We start from the raw sequence: 15123 nt of genomic DNA, 5'->3' as shown, positions 1-15123 counted from the left end.
GCGGCATGCGGAGCGCAGGCAGATCGCGGCGCGGAGGGCAGATCACGCAAAGTGTGCTGCGTGGGTGAAGCATGCAGATCGGACGCAGCGTTGCGATGCCGTCGGCGACAGTCGGCTTCCCACTTCCTTGCCCATTGCAGAGTGCAGACCCAGACCCAGGCCAGAAAAATAGGGACCGACGTCACTTGGATCAGCATCGACGCCTGCCACGACAGCACGTGTGGGAAAGTCTATTGCGCTGCGAAAGACTGCTAAAGTCTATTCTCGCCGGCGAAGAGGACAGCAGCACACGTCGACGGAATGAGCGGCCGCTCGACGCCCACGACGACAGCCTCGAAGCGGCACTCGCGCAACCCCTCGACATTCGATGCCCTGAAGAAGGTCCAGATCGATGGCACACACGGCCGGTCCAGTGGCCATGTGCTCAATTCGCTGCGCTCTACGCAGCTGGTGGAGTCGAAGCCGCTGTTGCCAGCAGAGCTCATAGCAACCATCCTCGACTATCTGCCGGTGCAAGATCTGTGTCGCTTCGCGCGCGTCTCTCGCAGACTGCGGGAAATGGTGTACGATGATACACGATGGATATCGAAGCTGCACGCCATGGGCGCGTGGAACGAGCTGGAGGCCAGGCAGCGCGCGGAAGAAGCCATGAAGAGGCAGACGGAGGCGCAGACGGCGAGGGCGAGTGCCGAGACGCGGCGAACAGGCAGCATAAATGGCACAACAGGTGATGGTCGACGTACAACCATGTTCGATGCGGGCGTCGAGGAGCAGCGGTACAGAAAATCAATTGAGCCTCCGCCCAAGTCATCACCGAAAAAGCGAGGGACACTTGCGGATGGCTTCGATGAATTGACATTGAACGGATCTGCTGCTGCTGCCCCTTCTCAAACCATTCAACAAGCAGATCCGCAAGCCGCACTGCGTATATTCGAGCGTGTGCGATCAATACGTGGCCACGCACGGCATGAGTTTGGTAAGGTGTATGGTGCTCTAGGTACATTGTACTTGGATCTTGCCCACTCAAAGGGTCACTCCGATGCAAATATCTTCCGCCTCTATCGAGACCCCGAACAGCAAGCTCAGATACTCAGAAATCTCAAACGCTTTGCTCAATGCGACCTTGCCAGTGGGTGGGAACAGCGCCAGCAGCAGCTCGACTCTATGATTGGCGTCTTCGAAAATGCTGTCTTGAAAGAGTTCGAGCAAGGCTACCAAGCCGATGATGTGACTGGACGCATGCATCGCTATGCACATGTGCTTGTGACGCTGAACGGTGGGAGTGCCGCGATAGACTCATTCATTTCAAATCACGATATCATGGCACGCACGCGGCGCTTGGGGCAACCACTGGACTGCTTGGAAGGTTGTGCGCCTGGCCATGTGGATCTCAGCCCATCGCAGCGATTCTTTGATAGCTTGGCTGCGGTCATGGTCCAGCAGGCGGGTGTCATCGATGCAACGTTTCCACCTGAGGTAGATGTACTGACACCTTTCTGGCGCCGGCTGTGTGAAGAGCTGGTCTTGGAATACGTCGCGACACTGTTCAGAGAAGCACTCAATCGTGGCAATGAGACATATGTCAAGGCTGTTGCAGGCGCGTTCGGACAAGCACTTCGCCTCGTGGCTGCCCTCAAGCCAACCAAAGCTTCGCCAGCAGACTTTGCAGAAGCTTCGAAGCGGACCTTAGTCAAGTGCTTCGAGAAGGACATGAACCGGTATCTCGGTGAAGAATTCGAAGTCTTCCGCTCCAAGGCAGAAGCAGAGGTCAGCCGATGGGAGAAGGAGCTGTCGGAGCACGAAGCGTCGACAGAAGCGTTCTTCATGTCCAACGTCAACCGACAAGCAGCCAAGCGAGATTTCCTGTCCTCTTTCAGGAAAGTGGTAATGATGCCAGTCAATATGTTTCCCGGTACTTCCACTCCGAAGCCTACCAATGCCGCAAGTAGGTCATCTGCTGCAGTTGACTTGAACTCAGTCGACACCTCATATACTGGAGGCAGGCCTGCTTCTCCTGCTCTTGGTGCCTCTCCACTTCGGCCAGGCACGCCGGCACAAGAGCCGCCCACAACAGAACTCGCCGCCAAGACCGCAATCCTCAACTCGCGATTAGAGGGAATCAAGTCGCTGTTCAGCATCGAGGTCGCGCTGAACCTGACGCATATTGCGAAGGCCTCGATTGAACGTACAGCACTTATGGTTCAGGTTGGCGGCGAACGAGGAGAAGAGGCTAAGAAGCAATGTGGCACAATGTTTGTCACTCTGCTGGATATCCTTGGGACAAGGCACGTTAGGAACGGCTTTGACAAGGCTGTCGGCCATCTGGGCCAATATAACCCTCGCGAAGTGCGCAAATTCAAAGAAGAGTCGAAGTCGAGCGATGGTGTGTCTGCAGGATCGACTGCTCATGTTGGCGTTGAGCCTTTGGTGACCTTCCTCGAGCTCGTCAACGTCGGCGATCTCATACAGCAAATGATCGATGTCTTCTACTCGCAAGAGCTGATCGCCACAAAGCTCATCGATCGCGATGACTTCCTGGACGCAGCGGTCAAAGACAAAAAGAAGTTTGAGCAGATGCTCGATGAACGCGTTGCTGCAGGGCTCAACAAAGGCATAGACGTCCTCATGGATGAAGTCGAATACATATGTGCCACAACACAAATTCCCACCGATTTCAACCCTACCGCAGACTCGCCCGTAGTCGACATCGGACCCTCCACAACAGCCAAGCAAGTGGTCGATATGGTCTCCGGTCATACCGGCATGCTGGTCGGCAGCACCGACAAGAACATGCTCGATGTCTTCAACCAAGAAGTCGGACTTCGACTCTTCACCGCCCTCTGCAAACACTTCAAACGCCAACGAATCTCGGTCGACGGTGCCATCAGACTCATCTCCGATATTAATCACTACGCTTCATTTATCTCTACTCTCCGCCAGAAGCCTTTGATACCCTACTACGAAGCGTTGAGGGAGCTGAGCGGGATATTTCTCGTGCACATCGATCCGCCAGCGAGTTATTTTGCAGCAAACGCTCAGGGAAAGAGGGCTAGTATTCTCGGCGGAGGAAACAAAGCTACGAAAACACAGGCTCAGGCGAAAGAGTTGGCTGCGATTATCGCAGATACTCAGAGATTTCGAGGGATCTTTCCGGCGGAAGAGGTGTATGAGTTTGCGGAAAGGAGGGCGGATTGGTATATGGTGAAGGGAGATGTGGAGAGAGCCATGTATGGAGTTGGATGTGTACTGATGTGAGTCCTGGATGAGGATCACAAAAGCTTTCTAATCCATGGGCCAAGGGAAAGCCATCAAAGTCTGAGCGACTTCAGGAAAGCTGGAGCTAAGTCTTGGATGCCGGTGAAGCTCCAAGAAGCCCAAGCCATGCCGTCAACGGACAACTCTAGACAACTGGGCCGGCCGCGAAGGGTTAGGGCTGACGCTCGACCTCGAAGACACTGGGATGACCTCGAAAGGTCGGAGACGAGCGCATCTGGCACTCGTGCGAGCAAGCTCAATTTTCAAGCTTTCCGTCATCAATGATGGCCACAACTCCATACATCCCACGCCTACAAAAAAGGACCGCGCTTACCGCGCCCTCTCGAAAAGCTCTTGACATGAATACTCATCGCATATATCGTTTCTGATGTATATCAAAGACCCACAAGACCCAACAATCCCTACAAGTCTGAAGAGCTAATGGACGTCAGTCCATCGACATTGTACCGCTATCCGCCTGACCAATATCGCAGGGTAGATTCATCCTCTCAGTTATTTATTCAAGCTCAAACAAGCGACTCTCGTCAATCATTCTGACGCTCAAGACATCAACGCAAGCCCTAATTCCCTCAGCTCAAATGCGAAGTGAAGACTGATCAAAATAAGGTTTGACTTCGGCAAATGTTCGCCTTCTGCTCAGCTCCAGCTCAATTTACGCGAGAGTTCCGCCAACCGCAACGGTAAACCGCGCTTCGCAACCCGAGAGACGCGTTGCCTTCGCGACCACCGCGGAGTCCACAAGGTTCCCAGTTCCCTGACGTTCACTATCACGCCCTCAGATAAGCAGGCACTCTTGAATGCTCATCACTCTCGTTCTCATAGAATTGCTATCAGTAGCATCGCATTAGCAATTATTATCACATCGTCGACACCCAACAAGCTCTTGATTTGAGCTTCTGAAACACAATCGCGATTCAGCTTCTCGAACCCATTGAGCAGCAATCATGGGCTACCGAAACACCCCAGGCGACGCCCCCTCTTCTCCAGCTTCTCGTTGGCTTCGCCGAGTAGACCAACATCAGAAAGAGGAAGCAGAAGCCGCAGCCACATACGTGGACGACTACGCAATGGACATGGAATACGAAGCGAACAACAGGAGTGCAGCAGTCTCTCCCAAAACCGTCATGACACCACGCCAACGACATCGACATGGCGTCGACTGCGAAATGCTAGCCTCGGGAGCAGGAATGCAGCAACGGCAGCCGAACGATATCGACGAGGCGATTGAGATGGCTTCGCCGAGGGCTTTGAGGAAGTTGTTGAGGATGATGGTGCACTCACAGCAGAGTTCCATGGACTTGGCGACGGCATACTTGATGCCAGCTCCAATGCTCACGCATTCGGGAATGGCTCCGGTGTCCGGAAAGTCGTCTCGGAAGCGGAAGATGTATGAGACCTGTCAGCACTGTCGAATGGACTTCGAACCTGGTAATAATCGTGAGGAGAGATGCAGCTATCATCCAGGTTAGTGCATCATTTTGAATTCATTCGGCAGTCTCACTGACCTTAACTCCCTCGCAGGCGACAAAGTCATGATTCCTTATGGTTTCGCATACGCTCAAAACGGAGATGGCATGTTCCAATGGACTTGCTGCAACCAGATCGGAACTGCTGTCGGCTGCGTGTGGGGAAGGCATCTATCCGCTGCAAGTGGCCGCATTCAAAGACCTTGGGAACCTTGAGTGAGATCTCGATAATCTGGTTCACATGACGCCCACGACCCATCGTTCATGTCACTTCCCGCGAGCGGCCACAGGGTCTTGTGAAACTCGACGAACCTGGCATGCACTGCAAACATTGCAACATCATGGCGACAATGACACGGTGCCATCGTGTCAGGCGGAAGCATTGCGGAAGAGTCGAGAATGTGGCGGTGACGGTCCAAGGTCTGCAGTGGCGTCGTCGTGATGAATGCGGTGAACAGCTGGGATTACACCACGACCATCCAGTGCTACCACCTGCCTTTACCACGTACCCAGATTGGACAACCAGGACGGTGGTCCTTCCATAGTGCGACCAACCCGTTCATGCATCGGCCCGTGCAACAAGCGCGCTCCCAAGCGAATGGCCAAAGTGCAATGCCGCGATGCACTTTGTGGACCAGGATTGATGGCGAAAAGGCGGTCGAGAGAACAGCAATCCAAAGGTTACACCCGCGACCCCATGACTTTATGCAAGTCCGGCTTCAGTTCCGCTGAGACAACGCTGTGGAGAGCAAGTAGTGGCTTGGAACAGCAAGCAGGAACATGATGCCGCAGAGTCTTGGCCCTGCCTGCATGCTCAACCATACTCTATCGTGCCTCAACCGGACACGAGCAGGCAGATCACACACTCAAAGATGCAGAAGGCTCAGACGCGCCTGTCCTCCAATAAGCAGCAATGGCGATGCTCCAGGCGCGCAGTCCGTATGCGGTGTAACAAGTGCGTTCGTGCAACCCGGCGCAGGGGTCAGAAGACGCGTTAGGCGCGAGATCACCTGTCGCGAAGCCAATAGAGGTATATTATTCGGCGCATGCTCCCAGGAGTACATCCAAGTGCCCGGAACTTCTAGGATCCATATACTGCGGACCATCCCGCAGGAGCCACCGCGGTAGTAGTGAAACGCAACTATCAGAGTCCGCTGCATGGCTAGCGCAATCTTCATCGACTTCAGTTGAATCAACCCGTATGGTGCGAATAGTTTTGCTGATTATTGAGGATCACATTTCGGTTTGGGCAGTTGCACTCCTGGTGCATGCGTGTGCGTGTACTTCCAGCAGCCGACAAGTTCCCCGACGCACAGGAGTTACGGTAGCTAGTAACCTGAGCGGCTACACAGAGGAGAATTCGCTACACGATGGAGCGCGAGTCTTGGCCGGTGCCCTCACTTCGTTGCTAGAGCCAATACATTCCAAAATGAGCAGAGCATTATTCGACAACTGCCGATGGCACTCTGCACTAGTTATACATGGTAGCCCGGCTGCTATGCCGCAGGGCCGCTAGTTCCGCCTGACGTACTGGCTCCAATGCTGCTCTTGAGCAAGCGGGCTCATTGTATGTGATAGATGGCAACAATGCAACTATGCAACGAAGATTTGCATCTGTTAGAACCAACCCCGCCGGGGCATCGCAATAGCATGTCCCTGTTAGCGTGGGTCATCTCGATCCAGAATCTGCGCTGTCGAATGTAGTTCCCCTGGCTTTGCAGATGCCTCCCTGCCACGGGCCGTGCTAGTGGCAGTTGCGGAGCCATGTGTTGTATCACGGTACGGCGCGTGTGTAGGATGCGTATGGGTCCACCGCAAAACTCTGGCTGCAACGCTCCATCAGGTGAACCGCCAAAAGAGAACAGAGGAGCATCAGCAAGACCCAGCCATCATGGCGGTGGACTCGACGCCGTGTGATGAAGGGTCATCTGGAGGATGTCTTCCTGTCGTGAAACGATGCTCGTCTTCATTGAAAAGGCCGTTCGGCCTGATGGTCGATGATGAGCCTCTTTCCTTCAGTCCCATCCCAGTTGCGTCACCACGAGATGGCAAGATCGTTACGAGCTGAATCTGAGACTCTGTCGTCCGCCGCGGCAGGGCGAGTAAGACTCATCGCTTCTGCAACGACCGACGACCTCACACAAGCCTTCCACGTGCTGCATCTCATCGACTTGCTGCGCCGCCTGCAGATGGTGCTGTGCCTGACCCTCAAACGCCGCCGATACACGTCACAACCCCCTCGGGACAGGGCAACGTTACTTGAGAACATCCTCCGCACAGACCGTTTCAAGCAACTTTTGGGCAATCACTTCGAGGTCGTTCAAGTGCAGGATGGACGTGAATGGAGGCGGCGTACGGCTGGACCAGATGCGCCATGCCTCGTCAAGCCGATGGATCACAAATTTCTCAAGTTGCCCGATTACAGCCTATTGGAAGACATACCCGACAACTGCTTTGAGCTGGGGGGCTGTGAGGAGGTCATTGACGAACCACGGCAATTCCTTCTGGTCATACATCCGGAGGGCCGAGACAACATTGAGCTGTTCGAGGTCCCGGAGCGTATCGCGACTCCTTTCCCTCTTGCTCCCGCCGCGGTGGCAGAACTGGTCGAGTGTTCGAATTGCAAACACATGGTTCGGAGGGCCGATCTGAGCACAGCATGCTGTACCTTCCATCCTGGTAAGTACGCTGTTCAATAAATGCTGCCGCAGAGCACTGACCTTGCAGCAGGAGTGATTAGCGACAGAGATCTACCATTCTCAGAGAGCAGCGACGCCTCATCGGTTTCCGAAGAAGAGAGCTCGAGCCCGGACGACTTCAGTGACTACTCGTGGACATGTTGTGGCAGGAGGAACGGAGCACAGGGGTGCATGCCTGAGCGTCGACACTTGCTAGCCAGCGAAGTCGCACCAGAGAAACAGAGCAAATACGACGACAGGCGGCAGATCAGCTGGGATCTGCGGAAGAGAGTTGGCCGCAATCGGTACAGCACCAGTGAAAGCGAAGGCTGAGCTGCGACAACCGGCCGTGGTCATCTGGACTTGAATACAGCGCGGGCGTGTCGTTTGCGTTTAGAGATTGCTTGGGACATCAATCGGCGTTGCACGGAACATCGAGGACATCGCTGGCAACGGCAGGAGGTTATCTGATTTCGGCGTCCGGCTTGGGTGGAAAAGCATCCTTACTGTTTAATGGCAAGACACGGCGAAAGAGAAGAAGCAGAGAAAGAGCTCGGAACAATGATGTGGCAGCTGCAAACAAACTTTGGCCAACGCTACCTCTGCTCGGACGACAATTGCCCCTGCATAGGTGGCCGTTGCTTCACCGCCAGGTGTCTTGCCAAGAATTAACGACTAACGACTAGAGAGTCAGCATTGCATATAAATGCTTTCGATAATGATGAATGCCATAACGAACATCGATCTACCCATTGGGCTTGGGGAAGTTTTCCAGGACCGATTTCCTCCACGTTTTGCATCCAGCCGGATATTTTGAACAGAACCGATGTCCTCCACGCTGCGAAGCCAGCGAAAAAATGCCTTCCAATCCGCGAGAGTTCTTAGCTAACGCGAAGCAGACATTCAACTCAGGCAACCCATCTTCGATAGTGAGGTGGCTCTCCGTAGCTTTGCGATGGCTTCTTCTTCTCCTCGCTGCCCGTCTCCTTCTTCTCTCCGTCTTTCTTATCCTCGTCCTCGTCTTCCTTTTCATTTTCGTCCTTATCCTCATCTTTCTCATCTTTCTCATCCTCATCCTCATCCTCTTCCTTTTCATCCTTTTCGTCCTTCTCATCCTCTTCATCCTCGTCCTCATCCTCCTCATCCTCCTTCTCCTCACCCTCCTTCTTCTCACCCTCTTTGTCCCCACCCTCCTTCTCCCCACCCCCACCCAACGCCTCACACCCCTCAAACTCCCCCCCACCAAGCAACTTCCCAACATTCTCCACAAACCCCGTATGAACCATATGCAACATCCCCTTCGCAACATCCGGCCCATCCGAACAAAGACTAACCGTCCAATTAACCTGACTAGCCCTACCCTCACAAACCCCTTCAACCTCAAACCTCAAACTATCCAACCAGAGTGTAAAATTCGTTTTCCCGCCTGCAGTTTCAACTTGTTCAGGTGGGATACTCAATGTGACTGGAGCGGAATTATGCACCTCCACAAACGGCCCCGGAGAAGGCGGTTTATCATACGACAGCAACGTCTGGATGAAGTCAGCTCCGCCGAAAGAAAAAGCTCGAGCGGTGCCGGGGGTGTTGTTTGTTCCATTGAGGGTTACGGGGGAGATATTGGCCCAGCTGAGGTTATTGAAGTCGCTGACGAGGGGGATGACGGCGTCGTAGGGGTATGGAAGGGCGAGGAAGACGGTATCAGAGCGGGATTCGAAGCCATTGGAGCATGTGGTTGGGATTTGGGCGTTGTTGTTGAAGTTGTTATTGTTGTCTTGGGCGAAAGCTAGGTGGGAGAGGGCGGTGGCTAGGAGGGTGAGGGAGTGGCGAGAGTACTTCATTTTCGCTACTTTTGTCTGCTGCTTGGTGTTTAAAAGAGCGTGCGTGGTAAACGAGTGAATCGTCAGCAGAGTAGGAAAGAGCGTGATGCAGTCGACGACTACTCTTTCAAGATGGAAGAGCACGTCAGCTCGTGAGAGTCGATGTAAATACACTCAATAACAAGCTCAACAAGAACTCTATGTCGCTCCTCGTGCGAGATTGCATGATCCCAAGTGGTAGAAAACAAGCAAGCAACAAGCATACAGTAATGCTCGGCATCAGCTTCCGTGAAGCGCCAGGGATACAGCTTGAATTAAGCTCGCCCGTGTGAACAATGCTTTCGGAGAATAATTTCGCACCGAGTCGAATGGGGAGTGGAGTGCAGGTTTGTATCGGACAAACCGAGCCCGATTTCTACAGAATGGCATCTCGGAAGAAGAAGCAGGAATACGATCTTGCGCATCGACGTCCAGCTGGACGGGAATACACGAGGTTCTGTTTCCGTTCTGCCCATAACGTTATGATGGACTCTGATTGAATTCTGCAAAAGCCATCTTCCGGAAGGTTTATTGCCTATCCTTGTCAGCCAGGGCCAGAGTTTTGGACGCAAGGTCTCCCGTGGAGACAGACATTGAACGCAACAGTCCATACAGTAGATGATATGAAGACTAAACACTATGCACAAATTGATGAAATACTTTTGAGAGCGTGCTCTCGTCCGTCGCCAGTCTATCGAGGTCTGTGTACTTCGCAGCCCAGTCCATCATCGACGTTCCCTATGAACAGCCTAATCCACGACCCATGATGATTACAAATCCAGAAGCTCGACAGCATCCGGCTCGCTGCAAACGTAGATGGTCTCGTGCTTGTCGGTGAAGCCATTGAAGCGAGTGGCAGAGCACTTGGTGTAAGCACCCATCTCCTCAAAGTACAACCAGTCACCGGTGTCGACCAGGTGCTTGGAGTTCCACTTCTCAGAGATGCAGTCGATGCCGTCGCAGGTGGGGCCCCAGACGGAGTAGGTGATTGGCTTTCGATACAGAGTGGTGTCCTCCTCGCCCGACGCATAGCCGGAGTCGACCATCGAATCGCCACTGAAAGCATAGTTGTAGCAATCTGCGCGATCACTGTTGCGCAAGACTTGCGGAACTGGGTGCTGGTGATCGAATATGATGCTCGAGAAGTTGCCGTACACACCGTCATTCATGTACAGCATGTAGCTTGTGTCTCCGCCAAGGAGCTTGTCCTCTACTGTGCGACGAGCGATGACGTTGCATGCAAGCGTGAAGGCAGTGCTTGTGTAGTACCGGCCTGGCTCAGCGATGATGCGGACGTGAGGCGGGAAGAGGTCGTCGACTGCGGAAGCTAGGACCGGAGCCATCTCGTCGAAAGTCTCCGGGACGAAGCCGCCACCACAGTCGAGCGTGTGCATGTCGAAGCCGAGGGCCGCGCCCTGGTCGAAAACAGATCGCGCATCGTTGACGGCTTGGCGGAATGCCAGTGGATCAGATGCCCCAGATCCAACGTGGAAAGCGACGCCGACCACGTTCAGCTCGAGTTCCTTTGCGAGTGACAGCAAGTCTGGAACAACGTCCATGGCAGCACCGAACTTCTGGCTGAGTCGGCACAAGCTCGCCGAGTCATCGGTCGAGATGCGCAGGAAAAGATCAGCAGATGGGTAGATCTGCTTGATCTTGTACAGCTCATCGGTGTTGTCGAAAGTCATCTGCCGGACACCAGTCTTGGCAGTATACTTGAGGTAGCTCTTGGTCTTGCATGGCTGAGCGTAGATGATGCGAGATGGAGCTACTCCAATAGCGAGGACCTGCTCAATCTCGGCCTTGCTGGCACAGTCGAAGCCAGCTCCCATCTTGGCCAACAGGCGCAAGACCGAAGTGTCTGGGTTGCACTTCACGGCGTAGTGTGGTGTAACACGTGGCAGACGCTTCTGCCATCGGACGTGCTGGCGGTAGACCTCTCCTAGGTCAGCGACGAAGAAAGCATCTTCGGCGCCCGCATCGCAGTCATCCGTGTCGATTTTGTCAATGTGCTGCTGCAGCGCAGCGCCAATCATTCCTCTTGCATTCTTTGCGCCATCTTGAAAGCCTGCTCCGCTATCGTAGTCGGAGACGGGACTGATATCGATGTAGTCTGTCGTCTTTTTCAACGACAGAGAATCGAAGTTGTTTGGTAGAATGTCAATGGCGCTAGGTGCCATTCCCGTGTCGACGAAGACTGGTAAAGGATTGATTGTTGGTGAAAGTTGTTTGCCGGGGTCTCCGAAGAGGTGTTAGGGAGGCTTGAAAGGTGCAAAGTCGAGGCGGATGGTTCCTAGATGGCGCTTGCCAGACTCTTCCCCCGGGCGGGAAAGAGCTTCAAAGTGGCTCTTATGCGGCAGCTGAGTGGTGTCGTCCGATGGGTGAGGTTGTTGTTGCAACAACTCAAAGACAAGACTTGGAGTGATTGGGTCGTACTCAGGCCGAGGGTGGTGGTGGAGGGATGGTGTTTTGGATGTGCCTATCTCGGTGTGGGAGGGAATTGTTAAAGGCTGTCGGCGAAGCCGTGGTGACGGTTGGGAGCCAGTTTTACCACCGGCTATCTAAAGCCGCGCGCTGTCAGTCACTTGCTCGAGGGCGGTGGCAGTGGTGTGGTGAAGGCAGAAGAGGGGCGAATTGCTGTAGGCGGCCGATGCGCCCGTGAGAAATCGCGCAAGTGACGAGGAGCTCGCTGGAGGGCACTTACCGGTTTCTCAGAAGAGTTCGCAGTAGAGGCGTTCTGGTCAGGTTGCCAATTGCGATCGGCTGGCAAGATGAAGTTGTGGTTCGTAGGAGAAGCGGTGTCGCCAAAAAAGACGCAACTTGGTTTTGTGTGTGGTGAAGGGCGAAGGCTCGTCGTTTCGCACGGGCCACCAGATGTCATCGACGGCAATTTGTTGGGCTGCGACTGCCTCTGCTGCTGCTGCTGCGAGCGTGCGGCTCTGCTCCTGCCTCGTCCACTCCCTGTTGCCTGTTCCTGATATAGGGCAACGCTGTGTAACTCCAAGTATAACATTGTTTCTCTCCTGATTTCTGCCATGCTCATGACTGGACAATTCGTCCTCACACTGTCTGCTTCACGAAAGTATCACCAGCCATATAGCATATTTCCCCAAAACACCGACCACAAGGGCGAAAGCACACCACGCCACACTTCATGACAGGAACAAGGACAAGCCATGCCTGTCCTCCTGAACCATGAGCCATATTCCAGACCATGACTAACATCCAGAAAATCCCGCTTGGAAGCTCATCAAGCTGTCACAAAGTCAACGCGCTTCGCACGAACATCTGAGCCACGATTCGCCTCATTCAAGTGCACTGTGAGCGATTTTCTCCTTGGGAGCAATCTTCTGCTCGCGTGACTTTGGCGCTTCATCACATATCATGCTGCGACATTTACTGCGCAGAGCAGATCGCAACTTCAGGCCACGCTGTGATCATCCTGCCACCGCGCAGCATCCGGCGCGATCAGATCATCGCTTCTGGTAGGCACACATTCGCGACATTTCTCACCTGGAATGGGCCGAGAATGATAGCACGTACCTTTCTGATAGTCTCACTATGCACGCATATGTAGACTCCTGCAGCAGTGCTTGCTCTCAAAAGCACCGCAACCTGACTTACTTGTCTGACAAGTCATCGTCCAAACCAATGACAGATCTCATTCGGACAAGCGAGTGCGCACGAGGAACAACAGCGTCATCCATATTCAACATAGATTATATGACGAGGCACGACTGAATATCCTGGCTCGTCGACCAGATGAGGGATGACGATGAGCTCAAGCGTCTGATCCTACTGTCATATCTCGACTACGGAACACTTCTTAGTCCTTCGTCTTTGGCAGCAGATCACAAGCGATTTGTTTGTCGAAACATACGGCCTTGGATATTCCAGAATCTACGGGAGCTGTGAGTCCATCTGCAGAGCAACATGTACACGAATGGCACATGCAGTGCGTGGTGTGTGACAACCATGGCCTAGAGTTTGCAGCATCAGTGGCCACTCTCTGGGCTCCGGCGTGGAGTTCACCTCCAACAACGCTCTCTCAAGAAGACAGAGATGAAGCAAACTAACCAGAATGAGAAGAAAATCTTACTCAACCTGACAAGCATCAATGATGTTCACAATCTATTCTTTTGAATTGTCTTTTCATATCCTGTACATGCGACACACTAGTCTAGTCCGCTCTAACAAAGTACACAGCAACCACTGTGTACAAGTCGGCGGTTCCAGTCAGATCGCTAAAATCTACAGCCGTTACAAGTAGGTTTCCCCCCATCATCAGAATATGCATTTTTGTGTCCTGTCCTGATTCCCATTAAATGCCTGTATTGTTCATCCCAAAATTACAAAATGTTCGTCGTTGAGAACATTTACAGAGCAGCCATGATGGCTCCTACGAGGAGGAGACCAGCAGCTGGTGCGTTGGCGACGGCAGCACCGGTGTAAGAGGCGGTGTTGCCGCTTGAGGAGGCAGAAGGAGAGGAGCCTGTTGGGGCAGTGCCGTTTCCGCTACCGCTGCCAGAGCCGCCAGCGACTGGGCCAGCGTTCTGGTTGTTGTCGTTAGGAGAGCCAGTGCTGCCAGTGGCAGTAGCGTTGTTACCACCAGCTGGGCGTGGAGAAGGAGTACCGGTAGGGACTGGAATCAGGGATCCGGATGCAGAGACCGCAGTGACGGAAGAGGTCGAATCCTCGTCATCGCTGTTGGCTGGGCAAGACAGGTCGTAGAGAGGAGCACCACGGTCTGGATTGATGACCTTGAAGGAGACCTCCTGGTCAGCGCCATCGTTCAGCTGGTACCACCAGGTGTTGACGTTGCCAAGAAGACGGCAGGCAACGGCCTTCCAGTATTGCTCAGCGTTCTCAGTTCCGGAGCTTGCGAGGCCAGATTGAGGTCCAGTGACAGGCCAGCCGGTCTCGGTGACCCAGACAGGCTTGCCTTGAGCAGCACCCTCAGTAGCTTGAAGAGCGTCGAAGAAGAGTTGCTGGGCGTTCTGGATGCTGTTCTCGTTGACAGTTTGGAAGTATGGGTAGGCATCGACACCAACCCAGTCGAGGGCTTCGATCACAGCGTTGTTGGAGCCGTTGACGTATGCTGTCCAGGTATCGACGTGTCCAATCTGAACATCAGCCCAGGCAGTTCCCTGGAGCACATCACGAGCGCGCTGAATGTAGCCGACAAGCTGATCAGGCTGAGCTCCTGGGCCGCTCTCGTTCTCGATACCAGTTGGCGAGATGCGGTAGAGATCCTCAGATCCGATCGAGATACCAATGATGGAGTCCCTCAGTTGATCGCCGTACTGCTCGATAGCGTTCCTCAATGCGGTAAGCTCGTTGTTGAAAGCTTCATCGCCGCCACTGCACCACAGACCCAAAAGCAATGATGTGTTGGTAGAGACAGCAGCTGGGAGAGCGGAGATGATGTCGGTCTGCGAATAGCCTTGAATCATGGTGAAGAGACGAGCGCTGTTGAATCCACCAACACCTGGAAGATCCTGAGCAGCCCTGAAATCGGCTTCCCAGTCCGCGAGCTGACGAGCTCGGTTGTCTGCGTAAAGAGCGCCATAGTTGAAGCCGCGAACCTGTGCGGCCGCGCTGCCCGCGAGGGCTAGTAGCGAGAGTGTTGATGATAGCATTATGGTTATGAGGTATGAAAAGAGAGACTGTGAGAGATGGATACGAGATGGTAGAGTGTGAGGCGTAAGAACAAGGAAAGTGAACGCGCGGCGAACAATGGAACATATAGCGCCTCGTAAAGGATGATGACCAAAGTATTGGCAGCACAAGGGGCGATGCCGCGATCGCTTGGAAGGCTACCAGAACAGTACCAGTTCCCGTTCAGCC

General features: G+C 53.8%; 6 protein-coding genes across 6 annotated transcripts; 3 read left to right on the top strand and 3 right to left on the bottom strand.

Moving 5' to 3' along the window:
* Positions 1 to 300: 300 nt before the first annotated feature.
* Positions 301 to 3255, top strand: CKM354_001220700 (uncharacterized protein; the record flags this gene model as incomplete). Its single annotated transcript, XM_044807724.1, has 1 exon — positions 301 to 3255. The coding sequence occupies one exon, from the start codon at positions 301 to 303 to the stop codon at positions 3253 to 3255; it is 2955 nt and encodes a 984-aa protein (XP_044663659.1).
* A 965-nt stretch (positions 3256 to 4220) lies between these two features.
* CKM354_001220600 (uncharacterized protein) lies at positions 4221 to 4958 on the top strand (the record flags this gene model as incomplete). Its single annotated transcript, XM_044807723.1, has 2 exons — positions 4221 to 4740; positions 4798 to 4958. The coding sequence occupies 2 exons, from the start codon at positions 4221 to 4223 to the stop codon at positions 4956 to 4958; spliced, it is 681 nt and encodes a 226-aa protein (XP_044663658.1).
* Positions 4959 to 6742: 1784 nt separating this feature from the next.
* On the top strand, positions 6743 to 7753 carry CKM354_001220500 (uncharacterized protein; the record flags this gene model as incomplete). The annotated part of the gene is made up of 2 exons (XM_044807722.1): positions 6743 to 7421; positions 7473 to 7753. 2 exons carry the CDS (start codon positions 6743 to 6745, stop codon positions 7751 to 7753), a joined length of 960 nt encoding a protein of 319 aa, XP_044663657.1.
* Positions 7754 to 8328: 575 nt separating this feature from the next.
* CKM354_001220400 (uncharacterized protein) lies at positions 8329 to 9258 on the bottom strand (the record flags this gene model as incomplete). The annotated part of the gene is made up of 1 exon (XM_044807721.1): positions 8329 to 9258. One exon carries the CDS (start codon positions 9256 to 9258, stop codon positions 8329 to 8331), a length of 930 nt encoding a protein of 309 aa, XP_044663656.1.
* A 788-nt stretch (positions 9259 to 10046) lies between these two features.
* On the bottom strand, positions 10047 to 11456 carry CKM354_001220300 (ornithine decarboxylase SPE1; the record flags this gene model as incomplete). The annotated part of the gene is made up of 1 exon (XM_044807720.1): positions 10047 to 11456. One exon carries the CDS (start codon positions 11454 to 11456, stop codon positions 10047 to 10049), a length of 1410 nt encoding a protein of 469 aa, XP_044663655.1.
* Positions 11457 to 13652: 2196 nt separating this feature from the next.
* Positions 13653 to 14915, bottom strand: CKM354_001220200 (uncharacterized protein; the record flags this gene model as incomplete). The annotated part of the gene is made up of 1 exon (XM_044807719.1): positions 13653 to 14915. One exon carries the CDS (start codon positions 14913 to 14915, stop codon positions 13653 to 13655), a length of 1263 nt encoding a protein of 420 aa, XP_044663654.1.
* Positions 14916 to 15123: the final 208 nt, after the last annotated feature.

This window comes from Cercospora kikuchii, assembly GCF_019650295.1.
Source record: "Cercospora kikuchii DNA, contig_00009, whole genome shotgun sequence".
NCBI classification, from domain to species: Eukaryota; Fungi; Ascomycota; class Dothideomycetes; order Mycosphaerellales; family Mycosphaerellaceae; genus Cercospora; species Cercospora kikuchii.
Note: the sequence above shows the minus strand (reverse complement) of the source record. Positions and strands in the feature narration are given on the sequence as shown.